Below are 21,804 nucleotides of genomic sequence, written 5' to 3'. Positions count from 1 at the left end.
CTCATGCCTGTAATCCCAACACTTTGGGAGGCTGAGGCAGGTGGATCTTGAGGTCAGGAGTTCGAGACCAGCCTGGCCAACATGGTGAAACCCCGGCTCTACTAAAAATACAAAAATTAGCTGGGCATGGTGGCACGATTGTACCACTGTAATCCCAGCTGTAATCCCAGCTACTCGGGAGGCTGAAGCAGAGAATCGCTTGAACTCAGGAAGCAGAGGTTGCTGTGAGTTGAGATCGCACCACTGCACTCCAACCTGGGCGACAGAGCAAGTCTCCGTTTCAAAATAAATAAATAAAATGCTTATCTTGGAATACAACTTCCTAACATCCCCACAAACGCTGGCTTTGTATGCTTTGCTTGGTGTTAAGGCAAGGATGGAACCTTACAGAGGAAGCAGACGACCATCTCCTGACACTCTAGATGATGACCTTGCCGGTCCTGAGATGTGGGTTGTCATGGTGTTGGGATGGTCCAAAACAAGGTGAAGGCCCGACCCTGTGCTTCCCAAAATTCAGATGCATCCTTGCAGCACATTAGAGACTGGCTGCATGGGCTGGGCACAGTGGCTCAGTCCTGTAATCCCAGCACTTTGGGAGGCCAAGGTGGGTGGATCACCTGAGGTCAGGAGTTCGAGACCAGCCTTGTCAACATGGTGAAACCCCCATCTCTACTAAAAATACAAAATTTAGCCGGGTGTAGTGCCGGGCACCTGTAGTCCCAGGTACTCGGGAGGCCGAGGCAGAACTGCTTGAACCTGGGAGGCAGAGGTTGCAGTGAGCCGAGACCGTATCATTGCATTCCAGCTTGGGTGATAGAGCGTGACTCCATTTCAAACAAACTAACTTAAAACGAGATCACCTCCATGTTCAGTTTATAAAACAGCTGTGCTGAAAACGGCATTGTTCCAAGGGCTCCCTTACTAAAGGCAGGATCTTACTTTTCTTTCTTTTTTTTTTTTTTGAGACAAGAGTCTTGCTCTGTCGCCCAGGCTGGAGTGCAGGGGCGCGATCTCAGCTCACTGCAAACTCTGCCTCCCAGGTTCAAGCAATTCTCTGGCCTCAGCCTCCCGAGTAGCTGGGATTACAGGTGTGTGCCACCACGCCTGGCCAGGATCTTACTTTTTTTTTTTGAGACGGAGTCTTGCTCTGTCCCCCAGGCTAGAGTGCAGTGGCCGGATCTCAAGTCACTGCAAGCTCCACTTCCCGGGTTTATGCCATTCTCCTGCCTCAGCCTCCCAAGTAGCTGGGACTACAGGCGCCCGCCACCTCGCCCAGCTAGTTTTTTTTTTTTTTTTTTTTTTTTTTTGTATTTTTTAGTAGAGACGGGGTTTCACCGTGTTAGCCAGGATGGTCTCGAACTCCTGACCTCGTGATCCACCCGTCTCGGCCTCCCAAAGTGCTGGGATTACAGGCTTGAGCCACTGCGCCCGGCCTATCTTACTTTCAATGTAGTTTCTCAATCTGGGAGACCTAAGAGAAATCTTTTCCCTTCAAGGGGTCCAAACCTGACTGAATTTGAACCGCCCTAGCAGAACAAATACAAACTTTGGAGGGCTGCACAGATGTTGGAAGCACAGATGTTTTCTGAGCTGAACTGGGACCTAAAGGAGGTTCACAACTGGTAAGGTGTCTGGGTTCTATTACTGATAATTAGCATCAATCTCACAAAGGTTTCTTTCTTCCCTAAGAATCAAAGTCAGACCTCAGGCCGGGTGCGGTGGCTCATGCCTGTAATCTCAGCAATTTGGGAGGCTGAGGCGGGCAGGTCCTTTGAGGTCAGGAGTTTGAGACCAGCCTGGCCAACATGGTGAAACCCCGTCTCTACTAAAAATACAAAAAAATTAGCCGGGCGTGGTGGTGCGCGCCTGTAATCCCAGCTACTCGGGAGGAGAATGGCTTGAACCTGGGAGGCAGAGGTTGCAGTGAGCTGAGATTGCACCACTGCACTCCAGCCTGGGTGACAGGAGACTCCATCTCAAAAAAAAAAAAAAACCAGAAAACAAAGTCAGTCCTCAAACTCCCAACCAGACCCCGGAACCCACAGAAAGGCAGACAAGCGGGTGGATGCTTATTACCCGATTTATTAGAGAGACCTCTAAAAAGACGGGGTGTGGTGGGGATGGGTGGGCGGGGAACCTGGGCTGCAAACCAGTGTTGTTTGGGGCCAGGAGTGGCTGTATGGTTTCAGAGGCGCCCACGGCTCTGGGTTTGAGGGACACAGCACCCTCGTCTCGGCCACGAGGCGCGGCGCTTTGGATTGTCACGCACCAGACCACAGGGCAGAGGAATGCAGTGGAATCCCCGGGGGGAGTTAAGACACACGAGGTTTGCAGTTTCGTTTTGTTTCAGAATCAGTTCAGCCATAAAAATGGGACTGGGGTGGGGACAGGAGGAGCGATTGACCACCGGAGACGAGGAGGAGGTGGTGGGCGCCTATCCTGGGGTGGGGACTGAGGGGCTGTGGAGACAGTACCATGGTGAAGGACCCCATGGCAACGGGAGTATTGCACTGAGCCAGGTTTCGGGGGAATGGGGACATGTTGGGATGGCGTAGGGGGACAGAGCCTGGCAGGAGACACATGGAAGTTTCTGCCTTGTCAGTCTCAGAGAAAACGCCTTTTAGTCATTACAGTACAGGAATTTGGACACTGTCCACATTCTCAGTGGACGGCGGCCATCAGAGGTGACCCAGGAGGGGAAGTGGGCATTGGTCACCAAGGTATTTACAGACTTCTATCGTGGGGGACAGCGGGGTGGGTCCAGCGGCCTCCCTCGCGGGGGATCTGAGGGAGGCCGAGTTTGCTAAATATTATAAATAGGTCTTGCCGTCCTCCTGCCCCGCCCCTCGGCACAGTCAGTGGGGCACTTCAGCCTCGGTTTACAGTTCTCTGAAAGGAACCAAAAAACACAACCAACAAAGTAGATCTCCAAAGGGGCCTTGGAGACAACACAAAAATGGAAATGTGGTATCCACAGAGGTTTGCAAATTTCTCCTGCAAGGGAGTGTTGGCCGGGCACTGGTATCATGTGACTCGCTCAGCGGAGGGAGGCTGCCCTGGACGTGGTGCTGCCCGCCCGGGACCACACCTGCTGCTCCGAGTCACCCCCACAGGCTCTCCACGTCTCTGGTGCCAGGGCTCTGGGCAGGGGGACTCGAGGGCTCCCTGGGAGGCTCAGTGTGGCCTCTGGGGGTGTGGGCCGTTGAGATGACGACAATGCCCCGTCCCTGTTGGTCATCCAGGTCCCAGACACCCCTTCTGATTTCTGCCCCCGCCTCCCCGGGGGATGCCCGCCGGGTGTCCTTCGGAGGGATGGGGGAAGCTGATTGGTGGATGCCCGGTGCCAGCAGATGAGCACCAGGCTGTGAACTGGGGCCAAGGTGGCTTCCCGGGGCTGGACAGACCCTTCAAGCAGGCAGGGAGGACCCCACGCGGGCTGGTCCTGACGGGAGCCACGCGGGTAGCTGGTTCCCGAGGAGGGTGAGCCCCTCTCCTCGGCGGAGAGTGGAAGGGCTGCTCTCGTGGAGCGTGTCCTCGCTGAGGGCCTCGGGGATGGGGCCGGCTCCTCCACAGCAGGGCCCTTCCAGGCGCAGCGCGTGGGCTGTGCGGGAGGCCGACAGGATGTGAAGAGCGGGTGACGTGGCGTCGTACAGAGCTTGCAACAGACAAAACACAGAGCCCTGCCTGGGAGGTTCTCTGACCGTCTCAGACCCCACACCAGGGTCTGCCAGGGCTGGAGAGGAATTCTTCCCGAAGGTGCAGCTTCCACGCCAGCTCCTCCCATCCTGGGCACATCTTGGGAGTGGGGAACCCCACGGCCGTCACCAACAAGCCCCTCTCAGGGGTCCTGGGGAAGGGCAGGGTGGGCGACTGTGCCGAGCTCTCGACTCCAACCAGCACCCTCTGAGCGCAGCGGCCCCAGGAAGCTGCCCCAGGGCAGTCTGGGCTCAGTCCCACCACCGGGAGTGCTGCCCTCTTGGAGGGGGATGAGCCGGAAACAGTCTCTCCTCTCCTCGGAGACATCACGTCACTTAACCAAGAAAGAGGCCGCGGCACCCACGCCAGTCCTGAAGGACACTCCTGTGGAGCCGCGCCTGGCCCCCTAGGCCGTGCCTCCAGGTGGAGGGGTCGGGGAGCCTGACCTTCCACCCTGAGCTGGTCTCCTGTGGCCCAAAGCCCGGCCTCCCGCTCCGTCCGTCCGCGGAGTAAGCGTCTCTGTTGCCTGAGCCCTCCGTGCCAGTTGCCGAGTGGCCCACATCGGAAGAGAACGGCAAGTCCCCAGCCCTGAGCTCCGCCAGAATGGGTAGTGGCCTGGGGGAGAGGAGGCCTGGGCCTCCAGCTGTGGTGGGTCTGGATCGGAGGCGCCAGAGGTTTTTGCTCAAGGGGCACCTGGAAGGTGGGTGTCAGGGCCCCACTGCGGCGGGAACACAGCTGCTGAGTGGCCGCAGTGCTTGGCAGGGCGAGGGCTGTCCCCACAGTCGATGCTCAGGCCAGATGTCCTGCACTGAGGCCCCCAAACCCAAGCTGAGGGCCGGAGGGTCCGCTTCCCAGGTGGACAGAGGCAGAGTGGCTTGGGACCCCAGCCGTCCCCTCTGCAGGCTGATGGGGCCCCTGGGGCTCAGGTCCCAGAGGCCACCGGGAACAGCCTGGCTCCCTCCTCAGGACACATGCAGGCACAGCAGAGAACCAGAGTGCAGTGGGCGGGGGCTCTTCTTCGTCTGGTTTGGGTTTTTGTCTTTTTTGGTCTTTTACTAAAACAGCACACACGTGCTTCCGTCTCTGGGCCGAGTAAGGACTCAAATGCGATTTGCCGCTCGGAAGGGTCAGTCTCACTGGGGCAGGCTGCCGACGGGGGTGCCGGGGCCCTGGGAGGCTTGCTGGGGAGGGGTCCGGCCATCGGCATCCGTGCAGGGGGAGGATGAGGTCCAATGGGGCGGCGAGGCGGGCATCTCCCGAGCTCTGGGCCTCAGCAGGGTGGGCAGCGCCTCCAGGGGCGGCCGGAGCGAAAGTGGAGCTCGGCTCTGGGTTGGGGACTGCATAGAAATTACTGTAAGAGCAAGAGGACAAATGAAGGTGGGCGACGGGCGGGGCGAGGCCCACCCCAGGCCACCCGCCAGGCCCCCTGCCAGGGACTGGCTTCCTTGGGCCAACACAGGCCCTGAGACACTTACCCCACGGCCACCTCAGAGCCAGAGAGCCCAGGGTGGAGCTCTGGGCCACCTGTGCCCTCCCGCCCCAGGCCTCAGTCCCTGCCTGTCCCAGTGGCTGGGGACCACGCTCAGTAGGACCTTGGAGCCCACAGGGCCGGCGGGCGCACCTGGGCCGCACTTACTGTGTCGCTCTCGCCGTCGGAGGCCGGGGGGGCCTGGGCGCTATAGTGGAGTGGGGAGTACACCCAGCTCCTCTCATCGGTGGGCTGGCGGGTGGGCGCGCGTGCAGGAGGGCGCAGAAGAGCAGGGTGCGAGGAGGCGCAAGAGAGGCAGAGGGAGGAAGGAAGAGACAGGAGAACATAAAAGAGGCGAATCCCCCACGGAGGACAAGGGGTGGCTCAGCCTGGCTGCCCTCTCTGACCCGGTGGACCTGCTCCCAACCTGGATGGGCCCGGGTCTCAGCTCAGCGTGGCACGGCGGGGCGGGTGGCAGAAAGCGGTTAGTTCAGTCAAGGCAGGGCCTGAGACAGCAGGTGACAGAGCCGGCGGAAGCGGGTGGGGGTCACAACCTGGAGCACCGAGTGTTCCTCCTCCTCCTCCACAGCCCGGCCCCACCACAGCCCTCAATCCTGCCTGTGCCGTGGGCACCAGCGCACAGGCTCCTGGGGGCTCTCTGTGAGAGTCCTGGTAGGTCAGGGTGCCGGACCTACTTCCCAACCCAGAAGCCTTTCAGGACCTGAACACGTGGCTGCCCGTGGGCAGGGCCAGCCCCCTCTGCCAGCACAGATGTGCTCGGGAGAGACTAAGGCTCGGACCGCCCACCCTGCAAGAGCCAGGAGACACCTTCCTGAGCAGCGGGGCAGAGGGAGGGCCAAGTTCAGGGCTAGGCACAGGCAGGGCCGTGTGCTGGGACACGGACATCTCTTCCCAGCTGTGCCTGCATCAGGGGTCCCAGGTCTGGGTGGGATCTGGGGAGGGAGGAAGGGTGCGTTCTTCAAACACCTCCGCCCCGCCCACTGAGGAGCCCCCGACCCCTCAAGCTTCCTCTGCTTCTCCTGCCCCCAGGCTGCTTCCTCAGGGCTCCAGCCTGGCCTCCCTGTCTTCTTGTTACATCCTCTTCTCTCTTGGGCCTCTGTTATCACCCCAGCGTTCAACGCCCCTCCCGGCACAGACGACCTGTGAATTTCCACCAGGCCCGGCCTCAGCCTGAAGTGCCAGGCCTGAATACACAGCTGCCTGGCCACGTCCACCTGGCAGCCCTCGGCCCCTAAACTTGTCACAGCCACAGCCCAGTCCGTCACCCCAAGACCCACTGCTTGTCCTTCCAGTCAGGACAGCGCTGCCCACCCGCTGCCCAGGCCAACCCATGCCTCCTTATCAGGCCTGCGCCCCTGCCTATGCCAGCTCCCAGCTCCCAGCCTGGGCCAGCAGGAGCCTCCCTCGCGCTCCAGGTGAGCCCAGGCCTCACCTGCAGAGGCACTGCCTCTCCCTGCCTCGGGTCCTGCCTCCATGCCCCCTCTAAAGGGCTCACTTCTGTGCTTACTCCACCCTGCCCGATCCTACAGCTCCCACCAGACCCCCGTTCCCGGCCCCTGGGCACCGAGGGCAGCGCGCTCCTGCCCTGCGAGGCCGCCATCGTGGAGGACTGACTCCTGCACTGAGGGGCCGGGACCCCAGCGCAGGCCTTGCCCATTCCTCTGGGAGGATAGCAAATGTAGCCTGGAATTTCCGATGTGGGAACGGCAGGTCAGGTCCGCCCCTGCAATGTCCCTCGAGAGCCAGGTGTGGGAAGCCTGCGTGTGTGCTTGGTACTGATTTGGTGGCTGCACTGATGGCTCCCATGGGGACTTGAAAATGTGGGGCCAAAACAGGGTCCCCACCTGAGCCCTGAAAGAGCTGGTCCGCAGGGAGGAGGGTGGCAGCAGCCACTCAGAGCTGCTCTCTGGGAGGGGTGTCCTGGGCGGCACCGTGCACACAGCACCTGGGCAGGGACGATAGTACCCTTCTGCTACAGCGTTAGAAATGGGGGTACAGGCCAGGTGCAGGGGCTCATGCCTGTCATCCCAGCACTTTGGGAGGCCGAGGCAGGTGGATCACTTGAGGTCAGGAGTTCCAGACCAGCCTGACCAACATGGTGAAACCCCATCTCTACTAAAAATACAAAGATTAAGGCTGGGCGTGTTGGCTGATGCCTGAAATCCCAGCACTTTGGGAGGCCGAGGCAGGTGGATCACCTGAGGTCAGGAGTTCGGGACCAGCCTGACCAACATGGTGAAACCCCATCTCTACTAAAAATACAAAAAATTATCAGGGCATGGTGGCAGAAGCCTGTAATCCCAGCTACTCGGGAGGCTGAGGCAGGAAAATTGCTTGAACCCAGGCGGCGGAGGTTGCAGTGAGCCGAGATTAAGCCACTGCATTCCAGCCTGGGCGACAGAGTAAAGCTCTGTCTCGAAAAAAAAACAAACAAAAAACCCAAAATTAGCCAGGCGTGGTGGCAGGCGCCTGTATTCTCAGCTACTCAGGAAGCTGAGGCAGGAGAATCGCTTGTACCTGGGAGGTAGAGGTTGCAGTGAGCTGAGATCATGCCATTGCACTCCAGCCTGGGCGACAGAGCGAGACTCTATCTCAAAAAAGAAAAAAAAAAAAAGGGCATAACAGCTGGTTTCCTTGTCCTGCAGGAGTTGGGGGGACAGAGAGGGACCTCCTCAGCCACCAGCTGGGCAGAGAGGGGAAGTGGGGGGCAGTGGCAGCTGGGACCCAGAACCGGGTGACCCCAGGAAGACCAGAACCAAGGGCACAGCCTCTTCAGCACTCAGGCCTTGGGGTGCTTTGAACGGCTGCCCTGCCTCCCCTCTGGCCCCCACACTTCTGCTGCGCCTGCTGCCGAGACCACCCTCCCCACATCTGCCCTTTCAAACCAGGTGTTTTCCAAAGTCCAGGCACCCCCCTCTGTAGGCGGCCTCTGCGAACGGCTCCCTGCCTGTGGTGGGGTGACCGGCAGGGCCGCTGGGTCTCTCCAGTGCTCCCCCTCCCAGCAGGCCCCTCTGGGAAGCTCCCTGACGATCTCCGGGGCGTGGGTCTGCGGTGGCTGGCTTCCTGCTGGCTCTGTGGGACGGAGCTGCCTGGAGCAGCCAGGGAAGTGGTCTCCACCTCCCGGGGATCACTCCACAGTGCCTGGCACACAGCAGTGTTCAGACAGGTCTGCTGATGGGCAGGGAGTCAGGGCGGCCTCGGCGGGGGCTTTGTCTTGAGGAGACACTCCTGCTTTGGGTCTGCGCCCTGTTCTGGCTGTGCGGCGCTGGGCAGGTCTCTTAGCCTCTCTGGGCCCCTTGCTTATTGGTCATAATGACCACAGCAGGCCCTGAGGATCTCACGGCTACGTGGGGCCCATGTGGCGTTCCAGGGGGAACTCCTTGAGAGCTTGGGGATTTGGATTTTGACTAAACCGTGTGGTCTCCCAGGCTCCCAGGGGAGCTGAGGCCTCAGCACCTCCATCTGTGAGGTGGGTGCGGAGAGACCATCTCCTCCCCGTCTCCATGGCCCTGCAGTTCAGAGCCCGGCTCTGCAGCCACTCTGCTGACCTGTGCGACCTCCCCTATACAGTCAGGTAGGCCAGGGGAGCCAGGTCTATACGAGTGAGAAGCATCCACCCAAGACACCCTGACATGGGAGGGCTGGGTCCAGGGGCAGAGAGGGGCTGGTTGGGGTCCGGCCGGGGTCCGAGGCAGACCCTGGGCCTCAGCTGTGCACCTGGCGATGGTGCTGCCCTATGGAGTGCCCGGTTCGACTTGGGGCTGAGTGACATTCCCAGTGGTGCACGCAGCCCAGCACTCGGTCCGGGGCCAGCGTCGCTGACCTCAACCACGGCCGTCATTTCCCCAAAGCCCTTCTGGAAAACAACGGATGTCAGACACTGAGCTTCCAGCCGGGGACCTGCAGCTCCCTGCTGCCCGAGGGGCACCGCCCCTTCTCCCCAGGGTGGCCGGCTGCGGTCACTTACAGTCCCTGAGGCGCTCAGCGTCATGGCCCGCAGTCGGCGATGGTGGGGAGAGTAAATCCAGTACCTCCCATCCGTGAACTGGACGGGGCAGGCCGGGTGGGCCAGAGGAGGAAGGAAAACAGAGGATAGCGGATGAGGCGGCTACCCCCGTGGTCGGGTGGGAGAGGTGGAGGGAGGCAGCGGGGAGCGGGTGGGCACAGCTGACTGCCAAGCAGAAGGTGGGGGGTGCCAGGGTGGGACTGAGGACCCTTCTCCCTTCTCCGCTGCCCACCCAGCAGGGCATCAGCACACAGACACACAGCAGGACGTGGCCCCCAGGGCCCCCGTACCATCCAGAGACCAGGACACGCACGAACCAGTCCTGGGGAAAGGGGTGACGACATGGGGTGGCTGGGGGCACAGGCACGTGGCCCGTCCCTCCCTTCTCCAGGGCCAGGTCGGGGCATGGGGACCCCAGAGGCGCCACTGGAGACAGAGCAGGGAGGTTAGTTATGAAGCAGCCAGTAGGTGCCCGCAAAACAGGCCCTGAGGCCTGGCGCCTGTGCCCAGCCCACCTTCCCAGGAGGGTAAGAACAAACCATCTGGGAAGTGGGCTGCAGCCTCCAGCCGTCCCTGTGACCTGGGGCTGCCTGACCTGAGTGGGACCACTGGGGAGTGGAGACGCTACCTAGATACCCCAGGCCTTGCTGGTTGCCCGGCAGCTGCCTCACCCAGACCCTGGCAAGGGGGAGCAGGGATCCCAGGTCCGGGCAGACCCAGCCCTGCCCAGTAGCAGTCATGAGTCCCCAGCCCACAGCGTGGGAGCATGAAGCCCTCCTGCCACTGCCCGGTCCCCTGGTCCTCCTCAAGGATGAGCCCACCTGGCCACGCCCATGGCGACAGGGAGAAGGTCCAGACAGGCCTGGTCTGGAGGAGATTCTCACTCCGTGGGGTTAGACCAGGAAGAGAAGGTGGGTGTGAACGTGGCTGGTGGGTGCGTGTAGGCGTGTCGTGAGAGTGCTGGCTGGTGAGAAAGCATGTGGGTGGGTGGACAGAGCACACTCACGTGCCTGTGTGTGGCTGTGTGTACACGGTGTGCACACAGTGGAGCGTGTGTGAGAGAGTCTGGTTGACGAGCCGGTGGCAAGAAGAGCCCGGGGCACTTACAAAGTAGATGTCAGTGGCGGGCGTGTCCTCCTCGTCCGAGGCCTGGCTGGCGGGTGCGCCCTCCTCGTCCGAGGCCTGGCTGGCAGTTTCTGCTTCAACAGCAGCAGTGGCACCGGCCATGGAAGCCTCCACCCTGGGGACAGGGATAGACAGAGGGTCTTGACCCTCATCCCCCACACAGAGGCTCCCTGCGCCCCCACACTCAGGATCCAGGCAGGGGCTTCACACGGTCATCACTGAGACGAAATCCCAAACAGCTGATCACAGGCCACACGCTCCTGCGCCGAAAACCCAGACAGCTGATCACAGGCCACACGCTCCTGCGCCAAAAACCCAGGCAGCTGATCACAGGCTACACGCTCCTGCGCCAAAAACCCAGGCAGCTGACCACAGGCCACGCGCTCCTGTGCCTGCCATTTAACGCAAATCAGAACAAACCTCCCAAGAAGCCCCCAAATGCTGACCCTAGGAGTGACCTGCCAGCCCACTGACAGCGTGGCCCTGCTACTCCCAGCTCAGACACACACACCTGTGGGCAGGTGCTGGCCTCACCCTCACCAGCTGTGCCACCCTGGGAGGGCCGGTTCCTCCTCTGAATTTCAGTTTCCTCATCTGTAAAGTGGGGAGAGATGGCACCTAGCCACTGGGATCAGAGCTTCTTTCTTCTTTATTGATGTGTTTGAGACAAGCTCTCGTTCCATCAGCCAGGCTGGCATGCAGTGGTGTAATCACGGCTCACTGCAGCCTCCACCTCCCGGCTCAAGCGATCCTCCAACCTTGGCCTCCCAAGTAGTTGAGACTATAGGTGTGTACTGCTGGCCCAACAAATTTTTTTTTTTATTCTGTAGCGATGGGGTCTCACTATGTTGCCCAGGCAGGTCTCCAACTTGTGGGGTCAAGCAACCCTCCTGCCTCAGCCTCCTTTAGGAGGGATCACAGATGGGAGCCCCCGAGCCCAGCCTCTCTCTCCTTTTCACTGAGCACTTACTACATGCCAGGGCCGGCTCCTGTGATTAACCCACTGAGTCTATCAGGGGGGATGCAGAGGGTGCGGCTACTGCTGTGTTGCATTTGCGGAAATGGAGGCACAGAGAGGAGGTGAGGAACGGCCTTGGCCTTGGCTATGGCCACACGGTGCACAGTGTTCATCCCATGAATGAGGGTAAACACGCCCTCCTGCCACATTGGAGGTTCAGTTCCTTTTAGCAAAGCCTGAAATTTCATGGTGCGAGGTTCGGCAATGGCAAGGAACTGACAGTGGCAGTAGCACCGGGTGGAAGATAAACCCTCAGGGCTTTATTTTTCGGTCTGTGCTGCTGTGAGTGCTAAAAAAGCTCTCTTGGAACAAAAATAAAAAAAGCATCTCATGCAAAAATCATTAAAAAGGCAGGAAGAATCTGGTAACAATGCAAGCATGGGATTACACACACCAGACAGATGACAAAAAAGTAAAGACAGGCCGGGCGTCGAGCCTGTAATCCCAGCACTTTGGGAGGCCGAGGCAGGCAGATCACGAGGTCAGGAGATCGAGACCATCCTGGCTAACACAGTGAAACCCCGTCTCTACGAAAAATACAAAAAATTAGCCAGGCCTGGTGGGAGGCTGAGGCAGGAGAATCACTTGAACCCAGGAGGCAGAGGTTGCAGCGAGCCGAGTTCACGCCATTGCTCTCCAGCCTGGGAGACAGAGCAAGACCCTGTCTCAAAAAAAAAAAAAAAGGCCAGGCACGGTGGCTCACGCCTGTAATCCCAGCACTTTGGGAGGCCTAGGTGGATGGATCAAGTGGTCAGGAGATCGAGACCATCCTGCCTAACACAGTGAAACCCCATCTCTACTAAAAATACAAAAAATTAGCTGGGTGTGGTGGCGGGCGCCTGTAGTCCCAGCTACTCAGGAGGATGAGGCAGGAGAATGGCTTGAACCCGGGAGGCGGAGCTTGCAGTGACCCGAGATTGTGCCACTGCACTCCAGACTGGGTGACAGACCAAGACTCCACCTCGAAAAAAAAAAAAAAAAAAAAAAAAACCACGAAAAAGTAAAGACACGCAGGGGCCAGCACGGAGCTCACACCTGTCATCCCAGCATTGTGGGAGGTCGAGGCAGGAGAATCACCTGAAGTCAAGAATTCGAGACCAGCCTGGTCAATATGGTGAAACCTCACCTCTACTAAAAATACAAAAAAATTAGCTGGGCGTGGTGGTGAGCGCCTGTAATCCCAGCTACTCAGGAGGCTGAGGCAGGAGATTCGCTTGAGCCCAGGAGGTAGAGGTTGCAGCGAGCTGAAATCACGCCACTGCACTCCAGCCTGGGCAACAGAGCAAGACTCTGTCTCAAAGAAAATAACAGCAGGTGACGCCATATCCCCAAAAGGGCCACAACCATTGTGTCCTACGTTTTTTAAAACATAGATACTTCTTTTAAACCTCTTTTTTCTTTTTTTTTTTTTTTTTTTGAGACGGAGTCTCGCTCTGTCGCCCAGGCTGGAGTGCAGTGGCGCGATCTCGGCTCACTGCAAGCTCCGCCTCCTGGGTTTACGCCATTCTCCTGCCTCAGCCTCCCGAGTAGCTGGGACTACAGGCACCCGCCACCTCGCCCGGCTAGTTTTTTGTATTTTTTAGTAGAGACAGGGTTTCACCATGTTAGCCAGGATGGTCTTGATCTCCTGACCTCGTGATCCGCCCGTCTCGGCCTCCCAAAGTGCTGGGATTACAGGCTTGAGCCACCGTGCCCGGCCAACCTCTTTTTTCAAATCAAAACTCAATAAAATTAATCCCAGCATTCTGGGAGGCCAAGGTGGGCAGATCACTTCAGATCAGGAGTTTTTTTTTTTTTTTTTGAGGCAGAGTCTTGCTCTGTTGCCCAGGCTGGAGTGCAGTGGCACGATCTCGGCCACGCCCGACTAATTTTTGCTATTTTTCAGTAGAGATGGGGTTTCACCATGTTAGCCAGGATGGTCTTGATCTCCTGACTTCATGATCCGCCTGCCTCAGCCTCCCAAAGTGCTGGGATTACAGGCGTGAGTCACCGTGCCCGGCTGAGGTCAGGAGTTTGAGACCAGCCTGCCCAGCTGGGTGATGGGAGAAACCCTGTCTCTACTGAAACACACAAAAAATATTAGCCAGGTGTGGTGGTGGGCACCTGTAGTCCCAGCTACTCGGGAGGCTAAGGCAGGAGAATCACTTGAACCCAGGAGGTGGAGGCTGTAGTGAGCCAAGATAAAGCCACTGCCCCCCAGCCTGGGCAACAGAGCAATATTCTGTCTCACAAAAAAATAAAAATAGGCCGGGCGCGGTGGCTCAAGCCTGTAATCCCAGCACTTTGGGAGGCTGAAACGGGCAGATCACGAGGTCAGGAGATCAAGACCATCCTGGCTAACACGGTGAAACCCCGTCTCTACTAAAAAGTACAAAAAGCTAGCTGGGCGAGGTGGCGGGCGCCTGTAGTTCCAGCTACTCGGGAGGCTGAGGCAGAAGAATGGTGTAAACCCGGGAGGCAGAGCTTGCAGTGAGCTGAGATTGCGCCACTGCACCCCAGCCTGGGTGACAGAGCGAGACACTGTCTCAAAAAAAAATTAAAAATAAATAAATAAAAATAAAGAAATTAAAATTAAAAATAAAACAAAATAAATACTAAAAAGGTAAAAAAAAATTCATTAAACGCTTGGAGGTTCAGAGATGTTCTTACACAGCCCTTAACCCAGGGTCTCTTGCCTCGGCCCTGTGGATACTGGAACCAGGTCCTTCTCTGGGGTGAGGCCATCCCGGGCACTGCAGGCTAATGCTGAGCAGCGTCCCTGGCCACCACTCACTGCCACAAATGCCCCCAGGCATTGCCCAGTTTCCCCTGGGGGCCAGGATCACCTCGGCTAGTGAAGAACCACTCTCTTCAATCAAAAAATAACCTTATGGGAAAATCCACCGTCTGCGGATACAACCCAGTAAGAAAGAACGGCTTCAGGACGAAACCTCGGGATGCTCTTGGCTCCTTCTGGCCCGCAGGGGGAGGGCACCCCGACCTCCCACCAAGCCAGGCTCACCCTGCGTCCTCCTCTTTGGGGACCACGATCTCCACACTGCACGCAGGCTCCACCTGCACTGTAATCTGCTGCAGGTCCTCTTCTGCGGGCGGCTCCTCCTGCGGCCTGCAGGCAATGGGAGGTTGTGTCTCAGTTTCCCTCCTTGCTTCCCCCCGTCCTACCCCCAGGAGTGCCCAGTGAACTCCAGGGCCAGTCCCAGAGGGGAGTTGGGAGCCTCCTGCTTGGGCCTCGTCTTTCTGGCTGTCACTCCCAGCCGGGGGACTGTCCACCTGGGTCCCTTGGTGACTGTGGTGCTGGCAGGGCCTGGGGTGTAGCAGGTTCTGGGGGCGTATGAGCGAATGGCAGCCCCGACCAGCTTGCGTGCCACAGACCCTGCCCACCACCTGGGGGTGCCTGCACCTGGCAGCTGAGGCCTGACACAGGTGAATCAGCGTCCCAGCAGCCGGGCCTGGCTGTGTAGCCTCTCCAAATGGCACGCTGGACCAAGGGGAGGGCCACATCCCACCCATGGCACCAAGGGGTTTCTTTCATCAGGAGGCAATGATTAAAACACCGTTAAGGAAAGCAACACCTCGCCACTGCCCTGGTGTTCACAAGAGCGAGACCCGGGGAACCTCACAAATGTCCCCGAGGGCTGGGCATTAAAACCAGGTGCAGTCCATGGGATGGAAGGACAGCACGCAGGCGTGACAGGAACGGTGCACACCCGCCTGAGATCCCCGTCAGTCGAGTGACAACAGCAAGATGCGGGCGGCACGCACGGGTGTGCCCACTGGTGTGAAAATAAAAGAAGAACAAAAGTCTGGTGCACGTCTGCTGTGTTCCCAGCAAGTATCTGCCAAGAGACAAAACCCACAGTCCCAGTGGTTGCTCCTGGGGAGGAGACCGGCCTTGGGCAGGAGGGGAGCATTTCACGATGTTCCCGCTGTATCTTAAGTTAAAAAAAACTTAATAGAAGAAGAAAAAGAAGGATCCAACAGGCCACAGCTGTCCCAGGGTGTAAGAAAAACAAAGTGGCTCCAAGATTGTGTGCAGTGCTAAGGCCGAGTGCTGGAACCTTAAATCTGTTCCCAGAAAAGGCCGGGTGCGGTGGCTCAAGCCTGTAATCCCAGCACTTTGGGAGGCCGAGACGGGTGGATCACGAGGTCATGAGATCGAGACCATCCTGGCTAACACGGTGAAACCCCGTCTCTGCTAAAAAATACAAAAAACTAGCCGGGCGAGGTGGCGGGCGCCTGTAGTCCCAGCTACTTGGGAGGCTGAGGCAGGAGAATGGCGTGAACCCGGGAGGCGGAGCTTGCAGTGAGCCGAGATCACGCCACTGCACTCCAGCCTGGGCGACAGAGCGAGACTCCCTCTCAAAAAAAAAAAAAAAAAAATTTGTTCCCAGGAAAGAATGGGCAGAGAGCAGACGGACTGGAGGGCAGGAATGGGCTGGGGAGCGGGAATTCGGGAGTGGGAATGGGAGCTGGGAGCTATGCAGGAGGAGCTGGTGAGACCCAGGGAGGGAAGGGGGCAGGGTCTCACCTGCCATCCTGTCCGGAGGACTGTGTGCGCCGCCTGTAGAGACACAGCAAACAGGTGACACCCAGAAAGAGGATGGCCCGCCTGCTCAGTCTACCTGCCCTGCCTATCTGCCTGCCTACCTGGCAGCCCCGCCCACCTGTACAGATGCCCCTCCCTCCTACACATCGGATGCCCCCCTCTTCTGTACATAGAATGCCCCACCCACATTCGCAGCAGATGCTCCGCCCACATGCACAGCAGATGCCCCACCCTTCTGTACATAGGATGCTCCGCCCACATGCACGGCAGATGCCCCACCCTTCTGTACATAGGATGCTCCGCCCACATGCACGGCAGATGCCCCACCCTTCTGTACATAGGATGCCCACCCTTCTGTAAATAGGATGCTCCGCCCACATGCACAGCAGATGCCCCACCCTTCTGTACATAGGATGCTCCGCCCACATGCACGGCAGATGCCCCACCCTTCTGTAAATAGGATGCCCCACCCTTCTGTACATAGGATGCCCCGCCCACATGCACAGCAGATGCCTCACTCTTCTGTACGTAGGATGCTCCACCCACATGCGCAGCGGATGCCCCGCCCACGTGCACAGCGGATGCCTCCGCCCACCTGTACCGAGGTTGCTCCGAAGTCTCCGAGGGGGACCGCTCAGGAATGGAAAGGGATGTGGATGACAGAGTGGTGGCAATGGAAGCTGTAGTGGCTTCTTCAAAAGAAGGTGGCGTGCAGGGCAGAAGGTCAGGCCGGCCTGTGGGGAGAGGACTGTGGGTACCTTGCGGAGCCTCCAGGCCCCCAAACACACACAGTGGATTCTCCCTGAGGCTCGGCTCACCCTGGGAACCCACGCCCAGTGCCCGCCCGCCTCCTGGACATGCCCACCTCCCCACACGGCAGGGAAGGACGACCTTCCCCCTTCACACGAAGGCTTCTGACCGCTCTCAAAATAGAATCCACAGCCCTACACAGCCCAGAGGGCCCTGTGCAGCCTGGCCCGTCACCTCCCTACCCTCTCTCCCCACCCTCTTCCCCTCCCCACTGCTCTCTTCCCCTCTCCCTCTCTTCCCCTCCCTGCTGTTGGCTCCTTGCTGTTCCCCCAGCAGTGTGGTCCTGCCCCAGGACCCTTGCATGGCTATGTCAATTCCTTCATTCTGTCCCCTGCCCTCCCTGACATCAGGCGTAGCCTGGGGGCTGCATGCCTTCGATGGCATCCTGGTGCGCCTCAGATAACAGTGACCGTGAGAGAAGGCGGGAGCTGTCACCACCCCACCCAGTGGAGCCTTCTACACTCAGCTCTCCCTGGGCTCTTCCCTGGGGCCGTCCCAGAAGCCCCCAGTCCCTGGGCAGGAGGTTCTGCAGATCGCAGATCCGGAGGGGAAGGCTGAGTGATGAGTACTCAGGATGAGGCGGCGCCCCACCCACTGGGCTGCTGCTGACACACCCTGGAGCCCCCACAGGTGCACTCTGCCTTCTGCCCCTCACCTTCGTCCTCCAGCGTGGGGTAGCTGCGGGCCCCCCGCAGGTCGTACTGGGCCTCCTCCCGCTCGCTGGGGATTTGGCTGGCCGAGAAGGCAGCTGTGGGCCCCAGGGGTTTCACAGCCAGCAGGGCTCCGCTGCGCCCCTTCTTGGAGGGCGAGGACTTCAGGGCTGCAGGGGAGGGTGGGTGTTGGCGCTTGGGGTTGCTGGGGGCTCATAGCAAAGCCCAGACAGGGCCGCTGCCCGAATATACCCGTGTCCCTGAGACCCACCAGGCCCCTGCCCATCCCTGAGGCCGGGAAGCAGCCAAGCCTCTTGGTGGAAAACTGAGCTCCGCCTGGGGAGGGACTGAGAGCCTGAGTTGCCTGTCCTGCCCACCCGACCGTCTCTATGACACACACTGGGACCCTGGCACAGTGCCTGCCCCTCCCGGGGTCCTGCAGACCTGTGACTCCCGTCTATCCAGCTGGCCAGGGATGCCTGCAGGCTTTATTCCCTTCCATGTGTGGCCCAGCCTGGGCAGGGCCCCCATTTTCAGATGGACACTGACAGTCTTAGACAGCACCAGGTATTGTGGTTAGAGAAGCCAATGGTTCAGCATGTAGGGCCTGAGCCCAGATCCAGGCTCGCCCGCTGGCTGTGTGGCTCAGTCTCTCTGGGCCCCGTTGGCCGATCTCAGCAGTGGGGTGTGGTGCAGCAGGTGATGCCCACACAGGGCCGAGCCTGTCCTCAGTGTTGTGCGAGCTCTGCCTCCTCACCAAGCTCTTGTGACCTCTGCCCCCAGAATGACCCACACAGCTCCTGGTAAACAGTAGGTGCTCAGTTTGCCTTGTGCAGCTTCCTACAGTCGCCAAAGGCTGGCAAACAGCCCTGGATGACTGGGAATGATCCTGTGGCATCAGTCCCAGAGGGTGGGGTGCGGGGACAGGCTCGACAGCCAGCTCTCTGGAGACAGATCCCGATGCGTGGTGTCTGCCAATTCCCACGGTGTCAATGAGAGGGGGTCCCTGGCCTTGGGGCCGGGAGCAGGTGTGCAGGCCGGGAAGAGCAGCCTGACTGCAAGTGCTGGGCACTGGTGTGCCTGTCCCTGCTGTCTCCCAGGAGCAACCCCGTGGGTGCGGACCCGCAGATCATTCATGCCCACCCGACACTTCCCAAGCACCTCCGTGTGCCAGGCCTGTGCAGGATGCTGGGGAGCCCGAGAGCCTTCTAGTGGGGAGGGTGGCTGAGAAACAGACCCCAGGGAGGAACCCGTCTGGCAGCAGGTGGGCCACGGGCTGAGCTCTGTGCGGGGGCCTGGAACCCTGAGTCTGCGTCCAGATGCTACAGTGGCCCATGAGGGGAAGCTGAGCCCTGAGAAATGGGGACCTCCCCCGGGTACCCTGTGGGTGAACCCTGAGTCCCCACCTTCCCCACCATTGTTTGCCCTGTGACCTCCTTGGCCACGCCCTGCTATGCCAGCCTCCTGGGTTCCCCTGCCCGGGATGCGTTTCCGTGGTGATGGTGATGCTGTCGGAGCCCCACACACTGAGCTGACTGCTGGGCCAGGCCCGCCCATCCCATATATCAACACTGTACTCTCACAGTGCTGTGCCAATGGGGAAACCGAGGCACAGAGGGAAGTGCCTGTTCAAGGCCACAAGGCAGGACGAGGCCAGGCCAGGATTCAGGATTCAGGCTCCAGCAGTGGCTCCTGTGCAGAGCAAATGTCCTGACTATCCTGCCTCTGGATGAGGCCCGGTTTGAGGGGGACACAGGGGCTCTGGGTTTACTGCCTCCCCCAGAGTCCCTCCCGCCCCACGGGGCTCTCAGCCTCCCCCGGGGTCCCTCCCACCTCACGGGGCTCTTGGCCTCCCGGGTCCCTCCTGCCCCGCGGGGCTCTTGGCCTCCCCCGGGGTCCCTCCCGCCTCGCGGGGCTCAGGTGGCTTACAGGAGTTCTTCCGAAAGACTGTGTTGCTCATGAACTTGAAAAAGCGCTCGGCATAGAAGCTGGGGCGGTGGACAGACACCGTATCCTGGAAGAGAGTTGGGGTGCCCGGGGGCAGAGGGCGCATCAACCAACAGCTGGAGACAGCCCTGGACAGACGCTGTATGTGTGCGGGGGGCACCTTCTGTGTGAAAAGGCTCGAGATGGGTCCATGGTGCTGTGGCTTCCTGGGAGGGGCTCACGGAACAGGGGACAGTGGCTCCCTCTGGGGAGGGAGACTGGGTGCCAGGGAACGGGTGGAAGCTTTTCCGCCAGAGACCTATTTGCATTTTTGACTTTTTCAACCAGCTATGAATAAAGTATTCCGGCCAGGCGCAGTGGCCCACATGGACTTGTAGGGGAGGCTGAGGTAGGATGGTCTGGCTGGGGCCCTGCTGGGATGTGACCCTTGGCCTCCCAGAATGCAGCCTCCTTTCCTAGCCTCCTTGGGTGAGGAGTGGCCACGTACCAGGACTGTGAATGACTCTACCCTCGAAGGCTGCAGTGGGAGGCGGTGCCCGGCCACTGTGGGCCAGGGGACAAGGACAACCCCAGCGATGTAGGGTGGCAGCACAGGACACCCTGGCCGGCCTCGTCAGAGCAAGACAGCACTCCTATCTGCCCTAGGCTCGGGTTCTGGGCCTTGGCAAGGTCTAAGACATCCCCAGAGGCCTCTGCTGGCCGCCACCCTGACATGCTCAATGCTTGTTCTGGAAGCTCCTGCCTGGACTTTCTACACACTCTTGAAAAATGGGGGTGCCTGTTGGGATCTTGGATTCTACAGGCTGTTAGTTAGTCCTCAATGCTCGGCCCCAGGAGGTAGTCTGCGTTTGCGGAGTGATGGATGGGAGGAAGGCCAGGACGACCGACAGGAGGACAGAGGAAGGATGGGAGGAGGGGTGCAGGCGCTCACCCCATCATGGACGAGGGCCTTCCAGGTGTGCTCCAGCTTCTTGATGAACCTGTGGAGAGAGCGCCCGGAGTGACAGCTGACATCAGCCAAGCCCATGCCAGGCCGCCTCACTCAGGGGCCACTGTGCACCCCCGAGGACACTGGGCCATGGCCTTGAGCAATCGTGGCTGTCAAAACTCAGGGTGGCAGGCGCTCCTGGCAGGCAGTGGGTGGAGGCTCTCTGCTTAGTACCCTGCAGTGCCCAGGACGGCCCCACTCCAGAGAACCATCTGGTCCCAATGTCCATAGTACCGAGAGAGTGACCCTGTCTTTCAACATTCTAGAGCCCCAGCCAAGCACGGTAGCTCACACCTGTAATCCCAGCACTTTGGGAGGCCAAGGTAGGTGGATCACCTGAAGTCAGGAGTTCGAGACCATCCTGGCCAACATGGTGAAACCCCGTCTCTACTAAAAATACAAAAATTAGCCAGGCATGGTGGCACGTGCCAGTAATCCCAGCTACTCGGGAGGCTGAGGCGGAAGAATAGGGTCGACTCAGAAGGCGGAAGCTGCAGTGAGCCAAGATCGCACCACTGCTCTTCAGCCTGAGTGACACAGCGAGACTTTGTCTCAAAACAAACAAATGAAAAACCAAAAAACAAATATTCTCAAACCCACTCCTTGGATTTTCTTTTTTCTTTTTTTTTTTTGAGACAGGGTCTTGCTCTGTCACCCAGCCTGGAGTGCAGCACGGCCATCATAGCTCACTGCTGCAGCCCTGAACTCCTGGGCCCAAGGAATCCTCCTGCCTCGGCCTCCTGAGTAGCTGGGACTGCAGGAGCACGACCAAGCTCGGTTAATTTTTTTGATATTTCGTAGAGACGGGGTCTTGCTATGTTGCCCAGGCTGGTCTCAAACTCCTGGGCTCAAGTGATCCTCCCGCCTCGGCCTCCCACAGCGCTAGATTACAGGTGTGGACCACTACGCCCAACTCACTCTGGATTTTCAAGGTGACCAGACACCTTCCTTTAGGGCTCAAGAAGGGGCAGCCAAGCAAGAGCTTTCCAGAAGGTTGAGGAAGCCCCGAGAGCTGCTGGTGCAGCTGTTTCCACAGGCAAGTGCCCCTGTGCATGGGTGTCCTGGGGGCACCCACCCACCTGTGGGGCTGCAGACCCGGGGTGTCCACCCGTAGGACTGCAGACCCGGGCACCCCCCTGTGGGACTGCAGACCCTGGCACCCACCTGTAGGATTGCAGGATATCAATGATGCCAATGTGCAGCAGCAGCCGCTCCCCGCGGCCGTTCACAGCGGGGATCCCGCCCATCCTGGGGAGAGAGGATGAGGGCACCGTCAGCATCCCACAGAGCCGGGACTCAGGGCAGGCAGGGCTGGGGACTCCAGGGCTGGGGAGTCCACCTGCTCCCGTGGGTGGCAGCTCGGCCAAGCTCTTGGAGTGGGGCCTGGCACCCGGGAATCTCCGTCCTGATGTCCCTCCATCATCCCCAGTCTCAAACCCAGGCCCAGGCGCTGCTGAGGAGTCCCAGCTAGGAGGCCCGGGCACATACCCTGCCACCACACACGTGTGCATGGACACACACATGCACAC

General features: G+C 59.5%; 1 protein-coding gene across 7 annotated transcripts in view; it reads right to left on the bottom strand.

Moving 5' to 3' along the window:
* Positions 1-2,066: 2,066 nt before the first annotated feature.
* Positions 2,067-21,804, bottom strand: part of PIP5K1C (phosphatidylinositol-4-phosphate 5-kinase type 1 gamma) — a 67,438-nt gene continuing 47,700 nt past the window's right edge. For 3 of the 7 annotated variants that reach the window (XM_050770242.1, XM_050770246.1, XM_050770247.1), the window contains 11 exons: positions 21,440-21,523; positions 20,219-20,267; positions 19,270-19,354; positions 17,346-17,510; positions 16,476-16,614; positions 15,863-15,895; positions 14,336-14,440; positions 10,299-10,431; positions 9,153-9,230; positions 5,333-5,416; positions 2,067-5,047 (listed from right to left, as the gene is read on the bottom strand). In XM_050770242.1, coding sequence (XP_050626199.1) covers positions 5,045-5,047; positions 5,333-5,416; positions 9,153-9,230; positions 10,299-10,431; positions 14,336-14,440; positions 15,863-15,895; positions 16,476-16,614; positions 17,346-17,510; positions 19,270-19,354; positions 20,219-20,267; positions 21,440-21,523 — 958 coding nt within the window. In that variant the 3' untranslated portion in view covers positions 2,067-5,044. Of the gene's footprint in view, positions 5,048-5,332; positions 5,417-9,152; positions 9,231-9,252; positions 9,618-10,298; positions 10,432-14,335; positions 14,441-15,862; positions 15,896-16,475; positions 16,615-17,345; positions 17,511-19,269; positions 19,355-20,218; positions 20,268-21,439; positions 21,524-21,804 lie in introns of those variants that run through there. The other 4 variants (XM_050770243.1, XM_050770244.1, XM_050770245.1 and 1 more) reach the window with 4 other exon arrangements.

Source organism: Macaca thibetana, chromosome 19 (assembly GCF_024542745.1).
Source record: "Macaca thibetana thibetana isolate TM-01 chromosome 19, ASM2454274v1, whole genome shotgun sequence".
Classification (NCBI taxonomy): Eukaryota; Metazoa; Chordata; class Mammalia; order Primates; family Cercopithecidae; genus Macaca; species Macaca thibetana.
This window is presented reverse-complemented; position numbering and strand designations above follow the sequence as displayed.